Here is a 26,515-nt window from a genome sequence, read left to right as displayed (position 1 = left end):
CCTAACATCCAACCTAAAACTCCCCTGTCGCAACTTTAGCCCATTCCCCCTCGTCCTGTCACTAGGCACGTGGGAGAATAGACCAACCCCCACCTCTCTACAGCCTCCTTTCAGGTAACTGTAGAGAGCGATAAGGTCGCCCCTGAGCCTCCTCTTCTCCAGGCTGAACAAGCCCAGCTCCCTCAGCCGCTCCTCGTAAGACTTGTTCTCCAGACCCCTCACAAGCTTGGTCGCCCTTCTCTGGACTCGCTCGAGCACGTCCATGTCCTTCCTGTAGCGAGGGGCCCAAAACTGAACACAGTACTCGAGGTGCGGCCTCACCAGAGCCGAGTACAGGGGCACAATCACTTCCCTTGACCTGCTGGCCACACTGCTTCTTATACAGGCCAGGATGCCGTTGGCCTTCTTGGCCACCTGAGCACACTGCTGGCTCATATTCAGCCGACTATCCACCAATACTCCCAGGTCCTTCTCGGCCAGGCAGCTTTCCAGCCACTCATCTCCCAGCCTGTAGCTCTGCTTGGGGTTGTTGCAGCCCAGGTGCAGGACCCGGCACTTGGCCTTGCTGAACTTCATGCAGTTGACCTCAGCCCATCGCTCCAGCCTATCCAGATCCTCCTGCAGAGCCTTCCTGCCCTCGAGCAGATCGACACACGCACTTGGCTTGGTGTCGTCTGCAAACTTACTGAGGGTGCACTGGACGCCCTCATCCAGGTCATCGATAAAGATATTAAAGAGGACCGGCCCCAGTACCGAGCCCTGGGGGACTCCACTAGTGACCGGCCTCCAACCAGATTTGATTCTTTCATTCGAACACTCTGCACTCCCTTGCTACCAGTACACCAAGCACTCTGCAGTGGGCAGTCATGGTTTAGTTACTTCTGCAGAAAGGGAAAGCATTGGAACACAAAGCTTGTGGTGCTACTTCATCTTTGTTCCTTTCCAAGCCTATTATGAGCGAATTCTCAGAAATTTCCCTGCAATTCTAAACGGTTCAACAGATCACCTGTGTTTTGACTGGGCCCGCATACCATACAGTAGCTATCACTACAAGGTGTTCTACACAGCAAAAATATGTATTGTTATCTAAATTTTGCTATGATAATTTTAACTTCCCTCATTTATGCTCAGAACTTCTAGCTGAACTGTTACCCGCACTGGAGAGTAATCTTCCCTAGGAACTAAAACAGGATGAAAGTAGAATAATTTAAGTAAATACATAATTGGCAGAGGGACACAAGTTCAAGCCACATGGGGGAAACTGCTGTACAAGAACTGAAGCAACCCCATTTTCATCCGTATAACAGAGAGGGAAGTTCTGCAGGTATAGGAGAAACAATGTGTTCACGTAGTATGAGGTTAGTCAGAAGAATCACTTTGTACCTGGCACAGCAGCATGTGATAGCTTGACTAGAAATTCTTATTTATCATTTCTTTTTTTCAGAGAGAGATAAACCCTGCCCATGTATTACCACTCTTTGCCATACATATTCCTCTGAGGAAAACACATTTTGTGCAAGTCTTGGATCTGAATACCGATTCAACCACAAGAACAAAAGTCTAAGTTTCCCTTCAAAAAACTGTGGTAACATTTAAAATATAATTGCTTTTGGAAAATGACAACTAATTATCCAAAAGCAAAATGCACATTAGGCATTTAAATAATTAAATGCCAGTCAATATAATAAAAGTGTTGTTTTTCACTTTTTGCTTTCAGAAATCATTTTACTTCATTTTAAAATTAATCTATCTACATATATTGGCACATGCATTTTGTGATTATGCCTGTTCACATAAAATAAAGTCTTAATAAATCACATTATTTCTACCTACAGACTTCCTGCTTGTGTCCTTTAACTACAACTGCTATTTTTAAAGGTACAGATATCGCTATTACTACAAGCTGTTTCAGCCTGCATTTGATTTTACGTGCTCTCCCCGTTTTCTTGCTGCATGCCAAGGGGATTTTCTATCCGCTGCTGATCACTAGAACAATTATTTCACTGTGTTATGAATCTGTAAATCAGATATCATTACACAGAGGAAGTGAACCATGTTAGCATTACCGTTGTGGAGTCTGAAAAAGCGGTCCACTGTGGAGCTGTAAGAATTACTCATTTGAAGGATGTGTACTATTTCCCTGTCTAATCTGAAGCAGATTTTTTATGAAGCAAGATTAAATAATAATAATATGTATATATAACTCACAACAGATGTTTTTAACACTGAAGAAATGTAGGTCAAGTGCACAGTTAAGATCGCATTCAGCACTATCTTCCCTAGACGCATCATTCCTAGTTCTTCACATCAGGTCCTTTAACGTCTCATCTCGTTTGTGAGGCTAACGCCCACCTGCAACTCCCCTCAGGATCCACCACTTAGCAAAGCCTTGCTCCTGCTGTTAAACATCACCAAGGGAGGAGCTGCTCAAGGCTTCCTTATCACCCCTTTATCATCTCTTTGGGGCAGAAAGGCTGCTTCTTCCCCATGTATTTCTCTTTACATACTTATTTCCTTGTGGTAGGAGGGCATGGGTATATCACACAACATCAGGAACTTAATTTCTTCCACTTATCAAATAATCAAAAAATAAAAAATAAAAAAATAAAACATGGAAATATGGCAGTGCAAATAGTGAAATTGGGAAGGCATTCCCTGAATGAGTGCAACAGTCTCCTTCACAACCCAGCACAAACATCTATTTTAGAGAGTCCTAGCTATCCTGTCAAATGTGTGTTGGAATAAATGCACGTATGCCGTAAATTCACATATATGGCCTGCATATATTCAGGTACATATAGAGAGATTCATATTAAAAGAATTTAAATAATGTCTAAGTATTTATATATATTTTATAAGGATGTGTAGGCGAATGCATGTGCATACATAGTGCATATTCTCTGCGAGGGTGCAGGCACAGGTGAGTGTTTACATACATATACAGGTACATCAGGACTGAATACCTCTGGGAAAAAAACAGGACTATGGCTGCATTCTCACAGATAAACTTTAGAGTTTGTGCACAGGTAACTACACTAGTCTTAATATAACCACATCGGAAATTGTTCTCGAACAATGAACCAGGATTCATAGTAATTAAAAGAAAGGTTTTTCCCCGGTTATATTAATGCAAAACTCTACTCAACAAAAATGATGCAGATGTACCACTGCTACTCATGCTGCAATAGCATATTTTAACAGTTTGGGAGAATGAAATAAAATATACTGTATTTCAATACATTCAGAAAAACATCCCTGTTCCAAACATGTCCATTACTATACCTGTAAGCCATTCTAAGCACTGGCCCTACTCACATGTAGCACTGTGAGCATGATTGCATTTCTTCCATAAATTGGCTATAACAGGGTAACAGTAGCTACTGTAACTGTGGCTGGCAGATTGTTTCCACTAGATAGTTAATGTTTGGTCCAAAGTCTTCCATTTCCTGTCTCTATTGAAATATATACCTTTTTTCTATTTAATAATTTACCCTCACCTGTTCTGTAACTTGAGCAAGATATTCCACTTTTTTCTTATTGTGACGAGAATAAAAATATTTTGCATTATAAGAAAGAGCAGAGATTTTCTGGGACAACAATTTAACATAAAAAAAATTAAAGAGTTCTAATTTGTCACCATGATAGTCCCTGCTGAAAAGCAGGAATAGCATTATGGGAAAACAAGGCTTTGATGTGACTGAATTAAGTGCTTTGGGGAAATACTGCGCAGAGTTTGTGTAAAATTTACTAGGTGGGCAATGCACTACACTGCCTAACTTACACACATAAATTTAATCATGTTATAGAAAACCCATTACTCTTCATACTCTTTAGTCCTCTTCAATGCCTCTTCGGTCATTTAAAAACCAAAGATTGTGAATCGTTCCATCGTCATGTATATTCATATGATTGAACTTCTTTATTTGGCCTATAGCCCTAATTTAATGAGGCTTCCACGAAATTCTAGTCCAATTCATATGTTCACTCACACGATACCCTGCAGGCATCATCTCAATCATCTCCTTCAGGTGATCTACAAGACTTCATTGAAGCTCCCTCCTCCGCTCCCTGAGCACCCGTGTTTAATTTCAATGGACAGCAGACAGCACAATGAATCTCCTGGTCACATCTTGTGGTGTAGGTGTGTATCAGAGGACCAGAGCTATAACCAGGTATGCATACAGTTTATAGGTCATGGATATAGAAACATGTCATAAAGCCAAGATTCAGAGTTACCTTCAACTTTAAGCTTTCAAACAAATCAAGAAATATTAAAAATACATCCTTTCTTCTTTGAAAGACAGTTGTGATCGGGCAGATCAGTTATGTTGTTGTTTTTGTTTCATTAACAGAAGATAAACAGCTATTTCAAGAAGACTTACACGTAAGAAAATGTAATATTAGCAAATGAAGACAACCTATTCTGATAAGTGTTTGTGCATGCAATATGCAACAAGGCAAGAGTCTCTTAGAGATAACACAAGAAAGGTAGAAGTATGACTATTCACTGTGCAAGGCAGGGATTTTAGTAGCTGATTTCTGAGGTATTCGTCAAGCTCTTCTTGCAACACAATCTGAACAAGATGAAGAATGGCTGGATAAACCTCTCCTTGCCGTTTCTATCAAAGAAGAGACGGAGCTTGCCCCCATTTTAAATATCCACAAAGCTCATCATTATGAAGATTTCCCCTGTGTTTTGACGCTAGGTTGATACCACTGTGGTTATTGGAATAACTTACAAGGGAAGGGAACGTGCAAGAAACACTGTCATGTATTATTTCCATGTGAAAATGGGGAGATGGAGCAGACATTCAGCAGATGCTCTCACTGGCCTGCCTGTTCCCCCTCACCTTCCTATATTCATTCCTGAGGTTCAGGATATGTAATAACATTGTTTAGGAGATGAGTGAGCTCTGACTGGTTCATAGCAGGTTTTTTCAGTAAACCAATTTTAATTTTTAGTAACACTAAGCAAAGCAATCATAAACAGAAGGAATGACTTTGTGATGACAGCGATGAATTTCTTGCAATTTCCTCTATCACAGTAAGAAAATGGGGAATATATCCAAATACCATTTCCTTTTACAGATTTATTATCACTAGATCATATTTTATTGCTATTCTACGAAGACTGTATTTAGATACTTGTGCTCATAGAAAACCTCCTCATTTTTGGCAATTTCCCTTTTTATAACTCTTTAATCCCAGCTAATTTCTGCCTCATTACTTTAATATAATTCCTCACTGATGAGAATCTTAAAAGGAGGGACACACTTTACGACATCAATGCCTCTCCATGGAAAGAGAATGTAAAAATAAGTATGAAAGTAATTGAGTCCAGCTGAGAAAGGACAGGTATTAGAGCCTCAGACCTTAGTTATTTAAAAAAGAACTATCCTCATTTATTCCACAGAGGGACTAAAAGAACCAAAGGCATCTTATGTTAAGAAAAAAAAAAGCTATAAAAGATCATATTATGAGATTGATTTCAATTTAATAGAACCACCAACTCCTCAAAGGGATAAAAGATCAAGGCCTGGAACTTATATTAAAACTAACCTGATAAAAGAGATTCAACAGACTAATGTCTAACAACTAGACCAGCCATAGTTCTGGTTTCCAAGTTGAGAACATTTAAGTGGTATCACCACCCTGAAATACATCCAAGGTAGAAAAATCAAAACCTCTGCATCCTAACAGCCAAGCAGAAATCGTTTTAGAACACCACAGTCCTTCCTCATTCACAGTATGCAATTATTCCTCTCCTCCTATTTATATCCCTAGCCTCATCTCATATCAAGCATCCTTGGCACTAAAATGTCACTAGAAAGAACCAATGAACAGTCAAGTACCCATTTCTCGAGAGACCTCTTGCTTTACATATTTTTATATTCATGAAGCACAGCTGTCAGATAGAGCCTTCAATAGCTTAACAAGCACCCAGATCTTTTCTCCAGGTTCAACACTTGCTTGCAGACAGTCTGCTTTCAATCCATTTGGGGGGCTGAACTCTTGCTTCTTCCCTAGAAGCAGTCTTGCAAAATTACCTCAACTGGATTTCAGTCAATGCCACCTAAATTTTTCTCTCTGCCTATAAAGGAACAGAATTAGTTGAAGGCTTTGCCTTAATTCCTGAAAGCGATTTTGCAGTTTACCTCACAACGCGTAAAAAGTTCATGGTTTCTACCTTCTCAGATATTTGAGGGATGTCAAGGGATCATATAATAATGGCACGGTCAGCAGCTTCAGTGCTACCACCTCACAACTAACACGAGACTTGTTAGAACATGAACCGAATAGAAATATTGTCAGGGCTAAAACCTTTTATGGACCAAGGGAAAGAAGTAGGAAAGGAAGAAGTGACAAGTTTGATGGTACCTATTGTGGTAGCCATTCTCTTGGTGATGTGTCACTAAGAACACAATCCCTAGCAAAGACGGGAAGTAAAGTGGGTGCTTAGAGTGGGTCAACTCACCCAAAATACTGAGGCAGAGGAATTCTGCTGATTATAGACAGAAGGAAAAGCAATTCTAACAGGATCCCATCAGCAGCTGTTCAAAAAATCTGTGCACATACAGTGAACCTGTGGATTTTTTTGGCACTGTTAGCAAACATCATCCTCAGAAGTCTGCAAGGAAGAAGACACTGGTCCCCTAGTGAGCACCTTCTTAAGATCACCACCACAAAGAAACCACTCCAGGTCTCATGATAAAATATAATTACTGAACTTTCACTAATAGCATGCCTTCCCAAGGCTCTGGGAGTTGAATGCCTCCACAGTTCAATGGCTGATCTCCAAGTAATAAAAATAAAAATTGAAAAGGAGGAGTCAGATTAGTAATCAAGGTGGTAGTTTGCTACCACAAACTTAAATTGTTTATAACACTACACAGACCAAAAGTGACCAGCAGCTGAGCTGACCCCTACCGCCTAGGGGCAAAAGAGACCTTCAATTCATACATCCTCTAAAGCCATTTTCAGTATCATAATTGACCCGATGATATAGGAAATAGTAGTGTGTGTGGGGTGGTGTCTTCCTCTTGGAAATGCTGCTGCTAAAACAAAGGGGTCAAGGTTTCACAATCTATATCAGGACATCATCCCTGTAGTATCTTGTTTCAGATGGCAGGACACCATCACCATAGTACCTTGTTTCAGATGTCAGGACACCACTCCTATAGTATCTTGTTTCACTTGTAAAACACTGTCAAAATTTAACACTGCCACAGCAGCAGAGAACATGCCAAGGAGGCTCTGCTGGGCTGAAGTGTATTCAAAATACCTAGACCTCTGGCCTCTATAAAATCTGTCTGGAAATTCCATGACAACCTTCCCAGCACTAGTACACTGCGATATGAAGAGTTATCTTCTCACTTGCTCCCTAACTCTTTGATTTAAACCCACTTCTGCATGCATCCCAATTAAGTCACATACCACTCAATTACACAGTACTAGAGAATATGTCCCCACTTAGACACATGGTGTTCCATTAGAGTGAAATAAAAAAAAGGCTACAGACAAGCAGCACAGAAGGTAATTTATTGTTAAAGACCTAAGCTTCCTTTCCTTTTTTTTAAAAAAAATGTCCATTTTTCCAGGAGCTTAGTTATGTTTTATTTGACCACGAGAACACTAGCAGTTAAATGTTCGTCTGTAATAAACCTTAAAGAAATACATCAGATGAATACCTTCAGAAGAAAAAAACATAGAAGCAAATTTCACCGATGAACCTGTTTTGACATAGGTATAGCATGGAGCAAAAGTTGCCAAACAGAACAGGACTAGAACACAGCTACAGTTACATACTGATATAAGTTTACATTAGCAGGTCTCAAAACTTCAATAGTATTATAGCAAAAGAAACTCATTCCGGTAGAAATGTTAACATATAAACACAGATCATTCTACTTTGACTGGTTCTTCAATAATTGCCATTTGGAATTAGTTCTCCTGCCCAGCACTGAAGTCAGTCATGATTGAGGATGGATAGGCTGATCAGTTTCTAAAAGATGGTGAGGGACAGTTCCAAGTTCACTTCTGAGCTCAATTCTTCCCTCACAGATAATATCAGTATTCTCTCCTCACAGTTTTTTTTATTTTTAAACTTGGTTATTTTGAAGTTGGAGACCAATTACAACAACATATATCAAGTGGACAGACATTGACAGATATAACTGCCAAAGACCTGACATCCACAAAGAAAAAAGCCCTTTTTTATTTTACTAAATCTACAAAGTATGAACATGTCTTGGGCTTAAAGAATGAAGATCGTTTTTGAGGCACAAGAACAAGGTGAACTTCTTAAAATCCCCAACTACAAGGATAAATATGCTCTTTTGAAAGCTACCAAGGCAATTGTACACACACTGCAAAGTATAATATTTGGTTCACTGATTATTTCCATCTGATCAGCTCCTTACATCAAATCAGCCATCCCTTGTCAGGAGATATCCACAGAACCCAAAGTTTCATTACATCTCCATTGTTTGGTTTCAGCTGTACAGAAACCACAGCTCTATTTGTCAAAGCATTCTGGAGAACGGTTACAGTTGGAAGCTTTATGAGAAGAACTGCTTGGGTTCACCTCTATATGAACATTGTAAGCATAACTTCACTGGAAAATGCAAGCATCAACATATCCCAGAAGGAATTTGTCCTCTCCTTAGTAGAAGTCCCCAGAGTGAAGGTGAGAAAATGAGAACCTGATATGACCAGTGATTACTCATCTTTCTCATCTTACAAAGATTATGTATTACAAGATAAACGCAAATAATAGCTTTTTTTTTTAAACAATAATGAAATATAAACAGCAAGTACAAACTGTAAAACCAAAAAAAGTCATTTAGCTCCTCTTATACATCATTAAATGGCTAAGTTAACCATCAATCCTGGATAATGACTTGCTCATTTCTTTTGCCAGCAGAAATCATGTCCCATTTCTGGGTGGATTATCGATAAGAGTCCTGGTTAAAAGGAAAACAATTGCTTCTTCCATTTCTTTATACAAGGTTAAGAAAGGACTACACTCTCACAGAAATAAAATATTTTCATCAGATTTCACGTAGAGTTTTTTTTTTTACAGTAGAAATTTGAATTAGGCAAGCTACTGCTACTGTGATAGGAAGTTGATTTGATCTGTTCTTCATCAGCCTCACAAAGTTGCAGTGATTTTCTGACATGGACATTTAACTCTTGCTTTCTTGTTTATTATTTCAATAAAATCTTGACACTTGACCCTGTTACCTCAGGGCAGAGGCAATTTCACCAAGGAATTGGAGAGAAACACCTGGCTCAGTTTCTTAAGCTCTCTCTTTCACCCTTTTGTCCTTAATAAGGACAACAGATCCAGTTTACATAAAAACTACAGGCCTATACTACCTATAAGGTTAAAAAAATCACCTTGATGAGGTGCCCATTCCAAATTCCTATTAATTGCAGAAGACTCATGTTTTGCACTGACTTTTTACACTGTCAACTTCCACCCTTCAGATCCCCACATGAAGTCTGCCTTGCTGTGGAACAGGAAGAACGTCACGAGAGCAGAGGATCCTGTTAGCAAGTGTGCGCTCCCACAGGACTACATGCTGCAGCGCTCCTCTCGCTTGCAACCCTCTCTCTAAGCCCTTCCACTGTAGCCAGACTACCAATCCAGAGCAGAAAGAAGGTCACTGCTACCACACAGCACATGTGAGCTAGACATCACATTATGGAAACATCATGCAGGTTCCTTTTGAATAAATGTGGGAATTGACATCCTAGTCCATACAATTTCCATACAAAACTGACATCTATCAACTTTTTGTATTTTATCACTGAGATGTTTCATCCTTAGAGAAGATGAGAAACATACTTTATGACACTGCAGTGGGTTTGTTATTTTCAGTTTTCTCTCCAGATCTCTATCTTGCAGGACCACTGAAAGAAACAAATTTATTTTGAAAACTTACCTGCAGAGCAGGTGCTTCACAAGTGCAGACTGGACTTGGATGTTCCAGCAGGCCCTTTGTGAACATCATATGCAGATAAGGGCTCCCTGAAGAATAAGACAAGACATTTTAAAGGAATCATCATAATGCATCAACATAGAAATAAAACGTTAGGCTACGTTTTCCATTTCCCCTTATGTTTTTCGTTAATTGGAGTATTTGCCAAGTCAGCTACTGCAATGAAAAACACACAAGTCCCATGTGCACTCATATATATGAAGGCTTCCACAGCACTCCTCAGCAAGTAAATAAGAAGTACATGCATTTTTACCTAAAATATGTGTCCACATTCTGACAAATGTATACTTATGCAGCCCACTGTATGCTGCAGAAACTCATCAGGAGGGGAGGCAGGGGACAACAGCTGTCTTGTAGCCAGGAGAACCTTAAAACGTTTTCTCGTGGCATCAACCATGGTTGATCTGTTTAGCAGAGCCATAGAGAAAGAAACTCTTCAATTCTCTAAAAAAGCTCCCTAAGTTCTTTTGCTGCAGAAAGAGGAAAATGCATATATTCCCAGTAAGTCAACAACAGCTTTTACTGTGAGCCACGATTTGTCCACTGACAGAAAACAGCTCCTCACAGTGGACCTTTTTGGGAACATGTGCCTAAAAGGTGGGGGGAAAAGCGGGGGCCATGTAGGCCACAACAGAATTAGACTTAATCATCTAACCTTTCAACCTGCACAAGCCAGGACAGGCATCACAGTCTCACACTTGCACTTGGTTTAGAATTTAGGCTAGAATTTGGCATAAGGCACTCATGCCTCTTACAAGCACCCAGGATTGAGAATATATTTCAGTTGTGGTGAGCACACCCCCTAACAGGGGCCTACAGGAAAGGTGGGGAGGAACTCCCCAGGGAGAGTAGTGATAGGACAAGGGGGAATAGCTTTAAACCAAAAGAGAGTAGGTTTAGGTTACACATCAGGAAGAAGTTCTTTACTCAGAGGGCACTGAGGCACTGGAACAGGTTTCCCAGAAGCTGTGGATGCCCCATCCCTCAAAGTGTTCAAGGCCAGGCTGGATGAGACTTTGAGGATCCTGGTCTGGTGGGAGGTGTTCCCGCCCCTGGCAGGGGGGTTGGAATTACATAATCTTTTAGGTCCCTCCCAACCCAAACCAGTCTGTGAATCTGCAACAGTGGTAGCTCAGCATAAGGCAGCTAAAAAGTTCAGCAGTATTTTGAACTCTACACTGCTGCTGCTACAGTGCTGTCCAAAGTCAGATTTGATAAAGCCTCAGAACAGAATGTAAATATATCTTTCAGAATGTAACTTCAGTACAAGTCCGAGACTTTTTTTCTGGATTAAAAGTAGTTCAGAGGCACAAAATAGCATTGTAAATTACAAGTGTTCCAGTTAAAATAGCCATCTATGGTCCTCAGTGACATCTCCTGATGGTGCGCACACCAAGATGCATACTTAGAGAACTCATCTACATTCAGATTTCACCATCTCTGGGTATTAATACTGTGCATTTTCTTGACCACCTTAAAAACATACAATGTGCTTAGCAGATGATGCCAGGAGAACAAGAAAAATCATTCAACTTCTCAGAACGTCCTAATCCCCCACCTCACCCCAGTTGTACCAGTACTCATTTGCTTGTCACCAGTAACATCATCTTCCTGCATTAACCCTAAGCCCAAAAAGGAAAACATTTGCATGAACTTCTCCAGTATAAAAAGTGATTATAAAATAGAACAAGTTATTACATCTCTAAACTTTACTGCCCGTGGGAAACAGATTAAAGTGATGGATAGGATGTGACCTTCAATTTATTAATGATTTAGCACAGTCAACTGTGATTACTTGTACAGAGACAAGAGCATTTGAATTCACACCAGGAACCCTGCTCACAGACTGCTTCCACTTTCCTCCGCAATACACATATCCTTACTTTAAAGTAGACTGTAATTCATTCAAAGACATCAAACTTGGTATGTCAAAAACTCATTCAACTGAGCAGCTCAGTTTTAGGGCATTTGCACATTTAAATGGCTGCAGCATCATATGGCTCAAAGCTTTTTACTTGTGTGTTGATGTTTCAAGTTCTGCTGGACTTGTATTCTACATAATTTGCTTGCAGAGTATTACCAGAAAAGAAAGTGAACTTTATCAAACATGCGAATGTATGTGAAGGACAGGGTAGAGCGTTTTGACTAATCACAGTGAAGAAAAAGTTATAACAATTTTTAAAAGCAGCTAGAAACAACTGACATTATTATTATTTTTTTAATTCAAAACTCACACCAAGTTCAGTCATTTGGGAAAATCATCTCAGCATAATTGCCATACAAACACCATTTAGCATGCTCCTTTCCCTTTCTTCCTCTGATTGAAATATACGTCAAGTAATTACATACAATTAAATGTATTCTTTACAATGCTCTTCCTTAGTTCTTTTTTTGATTTCACTACAATTACTGCAAGCTTTCTTTTACTAATCAACTTGCACTTTTCAAACAATTTTGCATGCATTTCACACATCAAGAGGAACAATGCAAAATTTTGTTGCTCTTACAGAATGGTCACCTTGGTCATCACTCTTTACATTGGAAGCAAATCAACTAAAAAGCTACTTAGATACTAATCTTTCAACTGTTTTGTTTATTCTAAATGAAATTTGGACAAGACCCTTTCAAGAAATAGGATATTTGTACTCTTCCCTGACAGAAGGTTATTGCACATTGGAAATTTGTCCTGCCTGACGAGGGTCTTGTAATGGGGTCCACACAGTAGAAAGAATGAAACAGTTAAACTGCAGCGCAAAATGGATTTTCTTCCTTTTACTGCAAGTTAGCATTTACATGAAACACTAACTACAATGGAACTTCACAAGCTACAGTATTGTAAAACAGCTCATTCACTTGAGACACGAGTATAAAAAACACACAGCATTCTCCAGAAGAACACTCCATCTCTGTTACACTGAATTAAGTCTTGCGGTAAAGACTACCTTTCACTATGTTCTTAAGCCTGAATATGTCCTAAGGTCTAGAAATACCAGAATGCAAACAACAATAAATGCTCATAAGTCAACATAAACACAGGATCTCCCTCCATTATCAAATCATAATTGTGGACATCTTCCTGGTCCCCTGCGTTCTAGGAACACAAATCCTTTCCAGCCACCATTAAGCATTGTGTTACTGTCATCTCTCTGTTGCCAAGACACTCAAAGTATGCTACAGCCTCAACTATGATAGTTATAAGCCCCACTCCTTTTTTTCAGAGGTTGCCTGTCCAAATACCAGTAAAACAAAATAGTAGCTGCTGCTACTGCCACCTGAAATGCATAGAGATTAGTGTAACTGCTAACAAACCTTTTCTTTTTGGCTTCTTTCAAGACTACCACAATTGTTTCCACTCCTTTCAGCAAGTAGATTGCCACAAAAAACAAACAAACAAAACAAAAAACAGGAACATATAGAGCTGGAAAACATCCACTCCTCTGGACACATAATGTCACCATCTAATTTTCTTAAGTGTACTCCAGCAGCATAAGACAACAACTCAGGCCTTCGTTCCTTCTTAAATCTTAACAAACTGTCCAAAGACACCAATATACCTTAAGCTGAACCAGTTCCCTCTAAAATAATCATCACTAAAAAGACCTAATGAACAAAGTAAGGCTGATGGAGCTTGCTTCTATATATAGCATGCTGATGAGCTCCACCCAAAATGCTGCATCCAATAGTTGTATCATGGTGATGGAAGCTCACCTGCTAGACACTGCTGAAACTAAAGGGAAGGCTGGTAACAGAGGCTGTAATTAGAGAGAAGAAAGTATTAGAATCAGCTGGAAGCTCTGATAGGTGTTAGGTCCCTACCTGAGCTCATGCTCCTAAGGTACTTGTTACTTGTTTTGTTCTAAATCTTATTATTTCACTGTTCTGAGAAGAGTTATTTTCAGATCAGAAACAGCCACTGGTGCTGCATTGTAGAAAACCAGATGCTGTTATCTATAGGTGGGGTGTGTTTTTGAACACACAATAAAAATAAATAAAAACAAAAAATAATAATAATTAAAAAAAAAAAAACACAGGGAGAGCAGCTGTGGCATGGTCCTGGGTTCAGTCTTGGGTCACTGTGAATGACTTAGGGAAGCCACTGAAGTATTGCAACCAGTCATAACTTGTCTGCTAAAACAAAGGTGTGCTGCTCCTCCATTCCCAGGCTCATATAACCCAGAAAACTGCCCATTCCATTTCTACTGCAGGATGGTCCTTTCTTGGAGTCAGTCCAGTAATCAGAAAGAAGACACTATGAAAATAAGTATCAATTAAAGGAATAGTATTGCTTTATATAATGTACTGGCAACTTAATTTAGCTGTATCTTCTAATGCACATAGACATATTAGCAGCATGTAGTTCATTTTTGGCCGTTTTTTCTCTGGAAATAGTTAAAGTAAAGGGTTATGTCAGAGCTTAAAGTTAGCTAGACCTTAGAAAACTATATCTTCAGCAGCTGAGATAATGTTTAGATCCTACAGATGACAGCAAATAAGTAAAATGGATGATGATAATATATTCATTTTTTTCCCTGCACTTCCCTGGATGTTTTTAGGTTTTAATTTTAATTTGGTGAGAGCACAGTCTTGGAGACGAAAGACAACAGCTGATCTTAATAGCCTGATTTTTCAAAAACTGGAAAATTAGAGATCTCTCATCAAAAATATCTAATAATATTATTATTTATTTCCCTCTTTTGCGAAATGGACTCCTATATCTGCTGTGTGATTTCCTGAGACAGCTGTTTTCTGTGCTGTAATACTTCCAGCCCCCCTCTCCCCCAAGACATGCTCTGGCACCTCTGAGAGTCTGTGTCACCTGCTGCTGTTAATGTATAATGCTTTCAACAGTATCCTCATACTTTGCCCTCTGCGAAACTACAGAATGTATGACTATCATTCCAGTTTTCTACTTAAAGAAAATTACTCACTGATTTCACTATATTTTGCCATTAATCTCTGAATACAGTATTTCATGAATATTCTTTGACCAGATATGTATAAAAATAAAATTCAGAGAAAAAATTATACATGGTGAAGTATTGTGAACCCTTGAAATTCTAGTTTAAATTAGCTAATATGTATGAACTTGCATGAAACACTGAGAAGCAGCTTCTAATAAGCAGTCTTTAGTTCTCATTAACTCAGCCCATGAGTTTGCCATGCATAAAGATAAAGACAAACTACCTTTCTACGCAGGAAATGCTGGGTGCACAGAAAGCCCTTAGAGGACATTTAGGGCTATATTTTGGTTCCCAAGGCATTTTTACGTCAAGTCCAACTGATTTATAGGGGCCCAGCCTCTCACTGTTGCCTCTGATTGCTGCCTCCAATTCTTCCCAGTTGTTCTCTCAGAAAAGGTTTAACTCAGAACAAGTGCTTTCACCTTGTATTTTCCTTTGAAAAATTATGCTTCTATTCTGCATCTGAAGAAGTCATCAGTAATACTAATGGGCATAGGAAAATACGTTCTTTTTCCCCATGAACCTGTGATATTGTTAAACAAGTTCATGAGGAAAAGTTTCTTTTGCCTTTCAGACATTAGGCATTTTCAGACATTAGGCCAATTAGGCATTGGCCAGTGTTCAAGGAAGCACATCCATCCAGATGAACAGGCTTGTTCCTGTACTAAGCAGCCAAATTCATCCCTGGAGTAATACCAATTAATATTTATAAGGGATATATGGCAGACATGAATTTACCCCATCAGAAGAGGCAAAATTGGTGTATCATATATTCTGGCAGGACATACTAGTAGGTTATGTTCTGCAGAAAACAGTTATATGTAGACCTGAGATACATATAGGTTTTATTTTTAACATACATTTTAAAAAGTAATTTTGGCAGCCACAGCTCCATTAAGTATAAATCTCCTCAAAACAAAATTCCCAAAGTACATTCAGCTTCTTTCCTCAACTTGTTTCAGACAGAATATGGATGGATGCATGCCAAAAATATCTTTACATATGATTTAGAAAGAAAGCATTGAAGCCTTGCTTCAGAAGTATATATTAGACCATGCATCCACCGTCAATAACTGTGCAGAAGCATATGCTGAACACTGAATCTCTGCCACTAAGGGCTGGATTCTTTATGGACTTGTGATGATTCATAGCTACCCTCTGGAGAATGATAAACACTGGGAAATCCATATGCTACAGTTCACTGTCTCCCATGTCGGGGGAAATGATCATACTGGGAAAAGGAAATTGCGGTGAAGGAACGTGCCATGAAATTGCAATGTAATATCATAGGACTTGCATCAAGGGAGTATTCCAGCCTCTGTAACTTAGAGCGTCCCTGAAATTGTGCTAAATTACCATCTGGATTTACTGTCTGGTTGACTTTTCTTGAGAATGATTATTAAACTTTATTATTTGGGCTGTAGGGATACTTGGTCATGACCTTAATGGCATAAACTGAGTTTTCATACTTACTGGGTATGACAGCAGGAAAATTTCCACTTTCTTTGTCTTGCAATGGTGTAAATTAATTTCAAAAACTGGACATGGAAATGACATGCCCTAAAGACCAAAGAATTTGCATTGTACTTCATAAACTGTGATGCAGTGAGACAAAGTGAATTTCTGCATCAAGCTGACAGTCACCTGCAATATCTTGGAGTCACATGGACAGAACTTTCTGTTATGTTTGCAGTCTGGAAAATACCAATAAAAAAGGAGAGCTTAGGTAAATATCACTCAGAAGCCAGCTATCACTAAATAGAACTCCCATAAATACCCTTAGGATTTCAATGGAAATTCTCACCCTGTCTCCAGCAGGAAGGTGTCCGCTTGTTTGATTTGAGAGTCCGTATATGAGATTCTCAGACACTAAAATTAGAAAGCTTTGAAAGTGACAAGTAGCATATTATGCTTGGTTCAATTACCTGGCTTTCATTATTGCTGACTACTGGACCAGAAAATATCATACATGAAGCATCTGCATTACTGAAGTATCCAAAAAAAAGAGGGATAATAGATATATTTTGCTATAAAATGCTATAAAAACCACAACGCCTAGATCTTTTAAGCAGATATATATCTCATTTTTGATTGTAATAAAGGACTTCTGAGTTGGTAGTGTTGAACACCTGCAACATATCATGGAACGAGTCCTTTCAAGCCATATTCCCAGGCACCGCGAGGAGAAGAAGGTGCTCAGGAACAGCCAGCATAGGCTTGCCAAGGATAAACGATGCCTGACCAACCTGATTGCTCTCAATAGTAAAATGCCTAGATTTGTGGACAGGGGGAAAGCTGTAGCTGTCGTTTACCTTGACTTTAGCAAGAGTTTCAATGCTGTCTGCTGCTGTGTTTTTGTAGTCCAGTTAGGACATTATGGTCTGGATAGGTGGACAGCTAGGTAACTAAAAATACTGGCTGGCTGGCAGGGTTCAGCAGGAAGCAGTTAATGGCCATTTTCTACCTGGATGTGGTAGACCCCCTGGCAGGGGTCTACAGTGTGCCAAAGTATCACCTCAGGAGACTGTAATGGGATCTGTCCTGTTTAACACCTCTGTCAGTGTTCACTCATTTCTTCCAATGACCGGAAAGAGGTGGAGAAAGGATCTCAGCAAGTTTACAGATGACTATAAATGGGGCCCAGCTGGTGCTCTCAATGCCAGGGTAGGCAGGATGGTCGTTCAGAAGGACCTAGACATCCTGGAGAAGTGGACGCACAGGAACATCATGAAATTCAACAAAGATAAATGAAAAGTCCTGCAAAGAAATAACCCCTTGCAACAAAAGCATAGTCTAGAATATCCCGTTTTAGGACTCCCAGTTGATGACAGACATCAAGAAACTGAAGCAAATTTAGCAGAGGGCCAACAAGATGCTCAGGAGGCTGGGGCACTGGCTCTGTGAGGAGAAACAGAGAACAGAGAACGGCTTGTTCAGTCTGGAGAAAAGACAACTTCTGAGGGATTGAACAGCAGCTTTCTAATACCTGTAAAGAGATCTTCAGGAAGACAGAGCCAGGCTATTTGCAGTGTTTCATGGCAGTAAGATGAAAGGAAACATATCTCTGATGATATTAATTCTAGAATACACGCTTCTGTGGGAAGCAAAAGGAATTAATCACATTTCTTCAGGTTTTATTGAAGAGATAGGAAACCTTTGCATGACTTCATAATCTGTCAGGCATTTCAAAATGCTGTATCAAGGAATTTTTTCTTCCTTGTCCCCTAATCTCTGCTATGTAAAGTCTGTCCATAGGTGAAGATACGATCCACAATTATTGCACATATCTCACAGTGGAATAAACTATGAATTTCTAGCAAAATAATTGCTCTTCACAGTCATGTCATATTTCCTCGGTACAATATTTGCAAAAACATGATTTAGGAATCATTCATTGGCACAGTTTCTCAGCAGAGGTTTACCTAGATGGTCTGATTTCTTATAACTTTTTGTGTCTGGGGAGGAAATAAACTTTGAGATTTCCAGGATTAGCATGCAAATTATTATTTTCAGTTTCAGGTCCTTGCTTGCTCATGATACACTATGTTTTCCAACCGTGAAGGGGCATTTCCTTTGCTAGCCATCAGCCTGAAAGAGTTAAAATGCGCACTGTAACCTGTGAGAAGAAAAGAAGAACCATTTTAAAGCTCAGAGGCTCCATGACCCTTTCTGTCACACCTTGAGTTTGGCAGGACAAATACAGGTTTACGTTTGGTTTGCTTGTTAAACCAGGGTCATGTCCACTAAGTCCAGAGAATCACTTATCTGAGATCAAGTCACAACACAGTGGAATCAGAACTAGCAGAAGGAAAACACAAGTAGAGACTTTTCATCTTATGGATTTAAACAACAGCTACATGATAGCAATAGAAGAGGCCAAGGAAGAACAAATCTAGTGCTTTTTACCTACCTGCTACAACTGCAAACAGCTAGACCAATTGGGTGAAGCAAATGTAAAGGAATGTAGCATGCACCATTTCTCTTACATTTCAAAAGTCTGTAATAAAAGAGGATTCTCTGACCAGATGTCTAAAATCCTCTCTTTGCAGGCAGGAAGCACGAATGGGGCTTAAGTGGAACAGCACATGCAAAGACTCTATAGAGGAGAGGATTTTATCAAAGACAAGTATCTCTTAAACAGATGTCCAAAACTCTTCTGTGGATAATTTTTTTTTTGTATAATACTGTTTTTTGTGTATGCCATATGCATATTATGTCATAATTGGTAGCTACTCTATAATTAATATATGTAGGCCCATAGTTATAAGGTTGCATTGATGCAGTGCCAGAAACTTAAACCAAGATGGGGAAAAAAAAAGTCACAGACTGTTACAAAACAAAAGACTACCTTATGGAATCTTTGGCTTAAAAAAAAAAAAAAAAAAAAAAGATTATTTTTCAATCTTCATAAAAGACAATGAGTTTTGAGTTGTGACTTTTGGATGCTTATGAGAAATGAGGCTGTTCTACACTTGATTAGACTCTTAATGCTAGTGTTGCCTCAACTGCACTAGTACATAAAAATGGACCAGGATCTACCTGGCAATGTATGGATCATGTGTGTAGGGTTAAATTTTCTTTCTTTCCAGAACAGAGAGGTTGTGGTCAAATTACCTGTTCCTGTTAGTCCCTAGCTCATGCTAATCCTCAAACTGAGACTGGGAATTGTCTGGGAGTTTTCTGATTGTCAGGAGGCAAGACCATGCCAAGAACTGTACTTATAACTTAGCAACTGCAGGAAATGATCCAACACCATGTCTCTACACTATTTATTTTACCACTAAGAAGCAGCTGAAATGCATAAAGGCACAATAATGAAAGGAATATACACCATTTTCTGAATCTTGCTTGAGAAAAAAATAATATATAAATCTTGTAGCCAATGTAATCAGGCCAGACCTGCAAATATCTCACTGAATCAGTGGGTTTGGGCGGAAGGGATCAAAGATCATAATATCTTATTTTGAATTGAACCATGTTCGTATAATGATAATGATCTGAAAAATGTTGTTCTCAGTCTGCTCTGATAATGCAAAAAAAACAATTGAGATCAGTATGAATGCGGAGCTTTCCTATGCAGATATCCATCCATTTAGAGAAAATAGTATCTTGTTTCTTCCTGTGCTATATTATTCTGATGTTCAGTTTTGTCTTCTCCCCTGTTAATATGCTTATCTCTTATCTGTTATCAATGGATACTCTGAAACATGGTTCTCCTTTAATTGATTTGTATCACAACTGCTTAACAAACTTTCCACAATGCCAAACATACTATGTTATAAATAACCAACCGAGAAACACAAAATATGTTTATAGAGTGTCAGACAGGATCTTCCTTAAGCTATAAATATAAAATACGTTAAAAAATTTCTAAGCAACCATTTTGTCACCTACATGAAAATAGTAGCAGAAATTCACTCCTGTGGGACTTCACAAAATCTAGAAAATTCTGCATTTTCAGTCAAGCCTTTGTATATCATGCAACATAGAAGCTGTGCACAAGGTACCTCTGGGGAGCTATTAGCTCACACACTCTGAGCTTCTTTGTCTAAAAATTATTCTTACACATGCCTGAAGAATCCATGCCCACTGAGTAAGCTGATGCAGTTTGAACATCTCAAATGGTGAAATTCTTTTGCCTTCACACTGAAAAAATCTTTTAAATGTATTCTATCTTAAACATATTTTAGTTGGATGCATTGCTGTCCCAAAATTTCACCATAGGTCTTTCAGCTTTACACTGGTAGAAGTGAAAAAGGGGATTTATCTGGCTCTGTGGACTACATTTTCTTCTATAGTCAATGAAATATGGAACAGCAAATGTTGCTCAAAATTTTTGGAGTTTTTCAGAATGTAATCCATTGTCTTACTGACAGTGTCTTTGCATTGTCACATAAGCATTGTTACAGAACCAAATGCTAAATTGGAGGAATATTTTTAACATAGAGAAGAGTTCTGCTACAAGGTGCAAACCAGCTGCAGACACATTAAAAAAAATGATTTACGCTTGTTTTATGATCTCCTAATTGGAGTCCTGCCCTGCTGCTTCCTCTATTTCCTTTTCCCTACAGTACCTGGGGCTTGGATCAATTGACTCCTCCAAACCCAGGTGGACTTTATCAAATCTCTTACTATAATCTGTCAGGCACTTCTAATCATATTAGTGATTTCCCATCATATAACATCAGTAATTATATTATTAGACTTGTTTTTTTCTCCCCCGATCTGATATAAAATTACCTCTGCATATTAATAGCTTTTCTATCATGAGACTTTAATGAAGCAGAATATCAATGAGATGTGATGGAGTGGAAAACTGTTAGTGATATAAAAAATGTTCACATTTTAGAACAAGCATGTCATTCTGCATTATTAGATTTTTCTCTCTCTCTCTCTTTTTTTTTTTTTTTAATGAGCAGAGGTCTCTCTTGCCTTTTTCTTCTTTCATTTCCCTTGATGTGGGACAACTGTAAAACTTTATTTACAGTTCTTATGGAGAATGATCAAGTAGCTTTAATTCTCTGTATGTTGAACAGCACTGCAAATCATGAAGGCATTCACTTGGTAAGAAGAAATTACAGTGATATTGTCTCATCCTCAGCATCATTTGTTACTTTAAAAAACATAAGAAAGTATGTCAAACTGTGGCAGAGATTGTAGTTTTATCAAAAATAAACTTATTAAAGTAGACAGATTTTTTATTAACAAGTCAGAAACCAAATGATTAAACAGCTTTCTCTCTGTCTGAATACCAAACAAAAATCAATGTACATTATACAGCAGTGGCAGCTGAGATTGCAGAAGATCCAAGGACGGCATAAAGACTGTAATTTACTGAAAATATTTCACCAGGGCAACAGCCATAAGATGAAGTCTAGTTTTGCCCATGGAATGCATTCTCTTGCTCTTTTCAATATGAATTTAGAAAACTTACTTGCATAAGCCATAAAAAGGTGGTATTTTTGTTACAAATCCATAACTGTCAAGCTAAAAAGAATTGTTTCTACACCCTAAGCAGTTGCTCTAGAAAGCCTTATGGAACATTATGTATTGCTGCTCAATGGCAGATAAAGTCAACAACTTTATTACTGCTGGTTGTGACAATTCCCAAGCAACACAATAGAAAACCTAACTGCAGAACACTCTTTCTATAATTTCCCTGTAACGTTCATGAGAAAACAACAAAAAAGTCTATGTACACCCAGTTTTCACAGTAATTCACTCACTAATATCAGCTTCATGTAGAACTTCATGGATAGAGCATACAGAGAATTTCAGTCTACCCATTCAAACGATTATAGCATGATTTCCATGTCACATCACTATCAAAGGACCTATACCATACAGTAGCATACATGAAAGTTCAAGTACTTCAATAAATATGCATCGTTTTTGGTTTACTATAGCTGTCTATGTGGCAGATATGCAGAATGGCACACGGAAATGGCAAACTACTTTTCCTGAAACAAAAATGTGAGATTTTTACATAGTTTCACATTATCCTTGTTCTTCTTTTTCACTTGGTAGATTTAACCTGGTAGAACTGGGGAAAAAAAAAAAAAAAAAAAAAGAAAAAAAAAACTAAGAATGTGGGGCACAGTGGCTGATAGTAAAAAAGTAAATAACAAAATGTTGGAGATGTACCAAAGAAGTTAAAAGAATATGGAAATATACTAATCACCATGAAAGAAAAACAAAACAAAACAAAACAACAACAACAAACAAAAAAAAAGAAAAAACACATGCAAACTTTTTTTTTCTCAAAGAATTATTACAAATAACTGATTCTGTTATTTCAACTTCAACAACATAATTGGAAATGATTTAGCACTAATTTTCAACGTATTACCTAACCAACGTAAAACAATATCACGTGGAGAAGCCTGTGTTTTTGTAAGTGGCTTGGTGAAAATATTCATGTACATCACACAACTAATAAAACTTCCCCTAGCCACTACCCACATATGCAAGCCTAAAAAAAGTAACTGTAGAAATGCCCTGGATAAAATAATTATAGTGTAATTGTATACTGTACAATCAGTTTGGAAATATTAAGGCTATAGACAAATGCCATCTGATTTATAATACATAAGATTGTATTGACTACAGTGGCAAATACTTATCATAAGCCAATGCAGCATATTGGTGATGCAAAACAGATCATATGCTTGCTAGGACTAAGCGATAGATTTTATTGAAGTAACACAAATCCAGAGAGTATGCAAGCATCAAGAAAATACATTTAAGCTGCAATTATTCATAGTCCACAAAGATGCATAGTTTACTATATATGTTCCTCTCTTTTTCTTAACTCTTCTACAGCAATTTATTCACCATCTGAAGCCAGGTGAACAATCCCAGGCACTGTCTCACCAGTTTAAACAGGAGAGGAACTACTCTCTGGCTCTGGGGTCACCTGTTCACATCCATGCAGCTGAAGTGCCCTACTTCCCAAAACAGCATGACCACATCTAACCCGCACAGTGTGAATATGCTACAGCTTGTGCTGGGCATTTCTGGGGACAGTCCTACTTGGTATAAGCCACCTCTACTAGGCAAAACACAAACGGTTTAATGGTATGGATGATTTAGGGCCAGTTCCCTCGCCCTACAGTAGCTGTGTGGGAGACACCACAAAGCTCCATCTGTTGCAAGTCGGTATCAGTCTATAACACACATTAAAAGTGGTTGGAATGGGAAAAGTAAATGTGGTTTTAAACAAAAAGTGTATTTTAGGCAGCAGGTAGACTTTACAGCTTTCCCTTGCTGACTGTTTTTCTCAAAAGTTTAGTGGCGTTCTCATTGCATATCAGAGTTTATGCTACCCTAAATTACAGCTCAGGTACAATATCATTTCATCACTGGACATATGAGATGTTCCTGTGTCATGGCAGCGCACAGTAATTCCCATTGGTCGTCATGGAAATTATATGCATATCTTGCAGTGGGAGAAAAGGGTTTTGTAATGTCAAATGATAACAGAATTCTTCGTAACTTAGGATATCCTCTCTAATTTTCAAAAGCTATCAGAATTTATTACTGTCAATACCCAAACAATTTTAAAATGCTAGTCCCCTTCAGGTAAATTATTGTCCTATTTTCTCTAATGCTCCTTTAGTTTCCAAGCACCTCATTCTATTAATGTTCAGGTAATAAAATATTGTTTCTGTATTTTAATAGTTATATCTACTCTAGACAGAGACTATGTCTACAACTTGGAGATAGTTAATAATCATGAAAAAGTCTGCTACGTTTCTAGTGAGAGTTTCAAATGAAAATGTGGAGCCTTGTAGAAATGGGAATACCTGGTGATAATTGGTTGTTTTGCATTATATACACTACCTTAACTTTATGAAACACAGGAAAAGTAGTAGAGGAAAGACCAGATGTCTGAGCCATTTCTTGAAAAATATTTTTGAGGAGGATCTCATGATTTTATTTGATATTTGACTAGACAGGACTGTCACCATCTAGAATTTCTCCTAAGGCAGCACAGATGATGACTCTCAGAGACATCACTCACTGTACTAGATATGTAAGAAGAAGCCCTAAACATTCACAGAATTATCAGAAGTTTCTAAAAAACAGCTTTTGGCAATGCTATAAATATACTTATACTGTTGTAGTATTATTTTCGGATTAGGAATCGTGTAGGATTCATTCTCTTAAATATTGTCAGAGAACTCTCTTTGCAGGAAAAAATACCTGTTTAGACCAAACATTTGCACTATCCAGAACACCATTTTAATTTTTTAATATATACACATAAGTATATAAGTGTCAACAACTGCAAATAAGATGAAATGTATACCGGGACACACCAGAGTGGCTTTATATTGTAATAATTATTGGACCCTAAACATTCCAGGTAAAATCAAAATCCCCTAAATACGTTTGCCAAGCAAGTAAAAGTGAAAGAGAAAAGATAGGTAGAATGCGCATAGGAAAACAGAGAACAAAAAAAAAAAAAAAAAAGAAAACAAAACCAATGAAACAAAAAAACCCCACCCAACCAACATATCAGTAACACATTGTAAGCCAGTGGCAGAGATACTAGAGACCGGAATAACCTCCTTTTCCCTCCCTGCCCGCCCCCCACTTCTCAGCATTTTCACTCCTTTCTGTTTTGTGTTGCTTTTTATACTCTTAGGGGAATACAAGAACTCGGTAGAACCTGGTTTTAAAACTATGTTTGGAATAAAGTGCTAGGATATGTGGCAGATAATTCTGCAAACTCAAAAGTCATGTGATGAGGATAATTGTTTTAAACAATGTTGATGATTTTACAGTCTTTAATTCCACTAAGTCGTAGGGCAACTCTGTCCCTAGATGGCTTTGATATTTTAAAAAGATATTCCTTCAAAGTAACATATCAACCGCTAAACAAACAGATAGATCAGAACCTGTTAGCAAAAAGAATAAAATCGATGGGTGTTCATAACTGAGAAAAAGTGTTACTCGATCATAATACTCTGTGGAACATATTCGTCCCAAATAAGCATCAATAAGTGAAGAGTGGTTTTTGATTGTTTTTTTCATCCCTATGCAGAACAGCAGTACGGCCAACCGTATTAATTTATCTGCTATTGTGACAAAGTACTTTTAATATCTAGACCACTATCTAGGCTATATGCAATGTAAGTCAGTTGTTCACAGTTTAGATATGAATCAACATCATAAAGAGAAAATAACCAAAACAGAAATGATACCCAGCTGTTGTTAGCACAGTTATGCTCAGCATCACATAAATCTGATCCTTACCAACTAGTCCAAAAATCTGCAGGATTGATGCTATTAGGCAACAAGACTGGTGAGATGGGTGCAATAGCTTATACAATGAAGCCAGTATTAGCTCTTACTCAGAATGCCTAGAATTTGTATTAAGAAAATTCTCAGAAACTAAATTTTCAGTGGGAGCTGTGTGATTTCAGAATTTGGAGAGTGTAATGATTGTGCCTGGCTTAGTTACCCTGTGTAGTAATTTGTGAACTTTGAGAGGGCAAGACTGCAAGCATGGAAGGCAGAACTAAGCCAAATAACGTTTTTAACAACTTAAAAAGAATTTATTTTAGAGTCTGGCACATTCCAGTGTTCTATCCCAATACATGAAAAACACTGCTAATCTGGAGAACATTAGCACCATGAAAATATATACAGCTAAGAGGACTAAATTATAAAGGGGAACTGAGAGAGTTAGTGTAGAAAACATGGCTAAGTGGTGACTGAAGGATGTAAGAAGTGATAAGAAATGATTATAGCAGACACCGATCTATAAAATCCTGAAGTAGTAAAGAAAAAAAGAATAGTTGAAAGTTGAACAACAAAAAAAGTTCAAAATGGGGTCTATTACTCAAGAAAATACTGATGGGCTTCGGTACCTAATTTCACATTGGTACTGTGGTCTTTGAAAGACCAAGCCTTTGTTGTATGTTGACAGGTAGAATGTGTTGCAGACTGGTATTTTTTTGTTTGTTTGTTTTTTCCTTTTCTGAAGGGGAGGGGTTGCCTATATGAACTCCACGGAACAGGGAACAAAGTCTTTTTTTACTC

General features: G+C 38.2%; 1 protein-coding gene across 15 annotated transcripts in view; it reads right to left on the bottom strand.

The window, feature by feature from the left end:
• Positions 1-26,515, bottom strand: part of LOC310900307 (uncharacterized protein) — a 178,942-nt gene that overhangs the window by 80,475 nt on the left and 71,952 nt on the right. For 4 of the 15 annotated variants that reach the window (XR_014584995.1, XR_014584996.1, XR_014584997.1 and 1 more), the window contains exons 1-2: positions 13,314-13,624; positions 9,948-10,033 (exon numbers count right to left, since the gene is read on the bottom strand). Coding sequence is in view for 4 of the 15 variants with exons in the window: in XM_083838077.1 (XP_083694203.1) it covers positions 9,948-10,033 (86 nt within the window). In the remaining 11 variants the exon portion in view is untranslated. The other 11 variants (XM_083838077.1, XM_083838078.1, XM_083838079.1 and 8 more) reach the window with 8 other exon arrangements.

The sequence above is a fragment of the Anser anser genome (assembly GCF_964211835.1).
Source record: "Anser anser genome assembly, chromosome: 5".
Taxonomy (NCBI): Eukaryota; Metazoa; Chordata; class Aves; order Anseriformes; family Anatidae; genus Anser; species Anser anser.
Note: the sequence above shows the minus strand (reverse complement) of the source record. Positions and strands in the feature narration are given on the sequence as shown.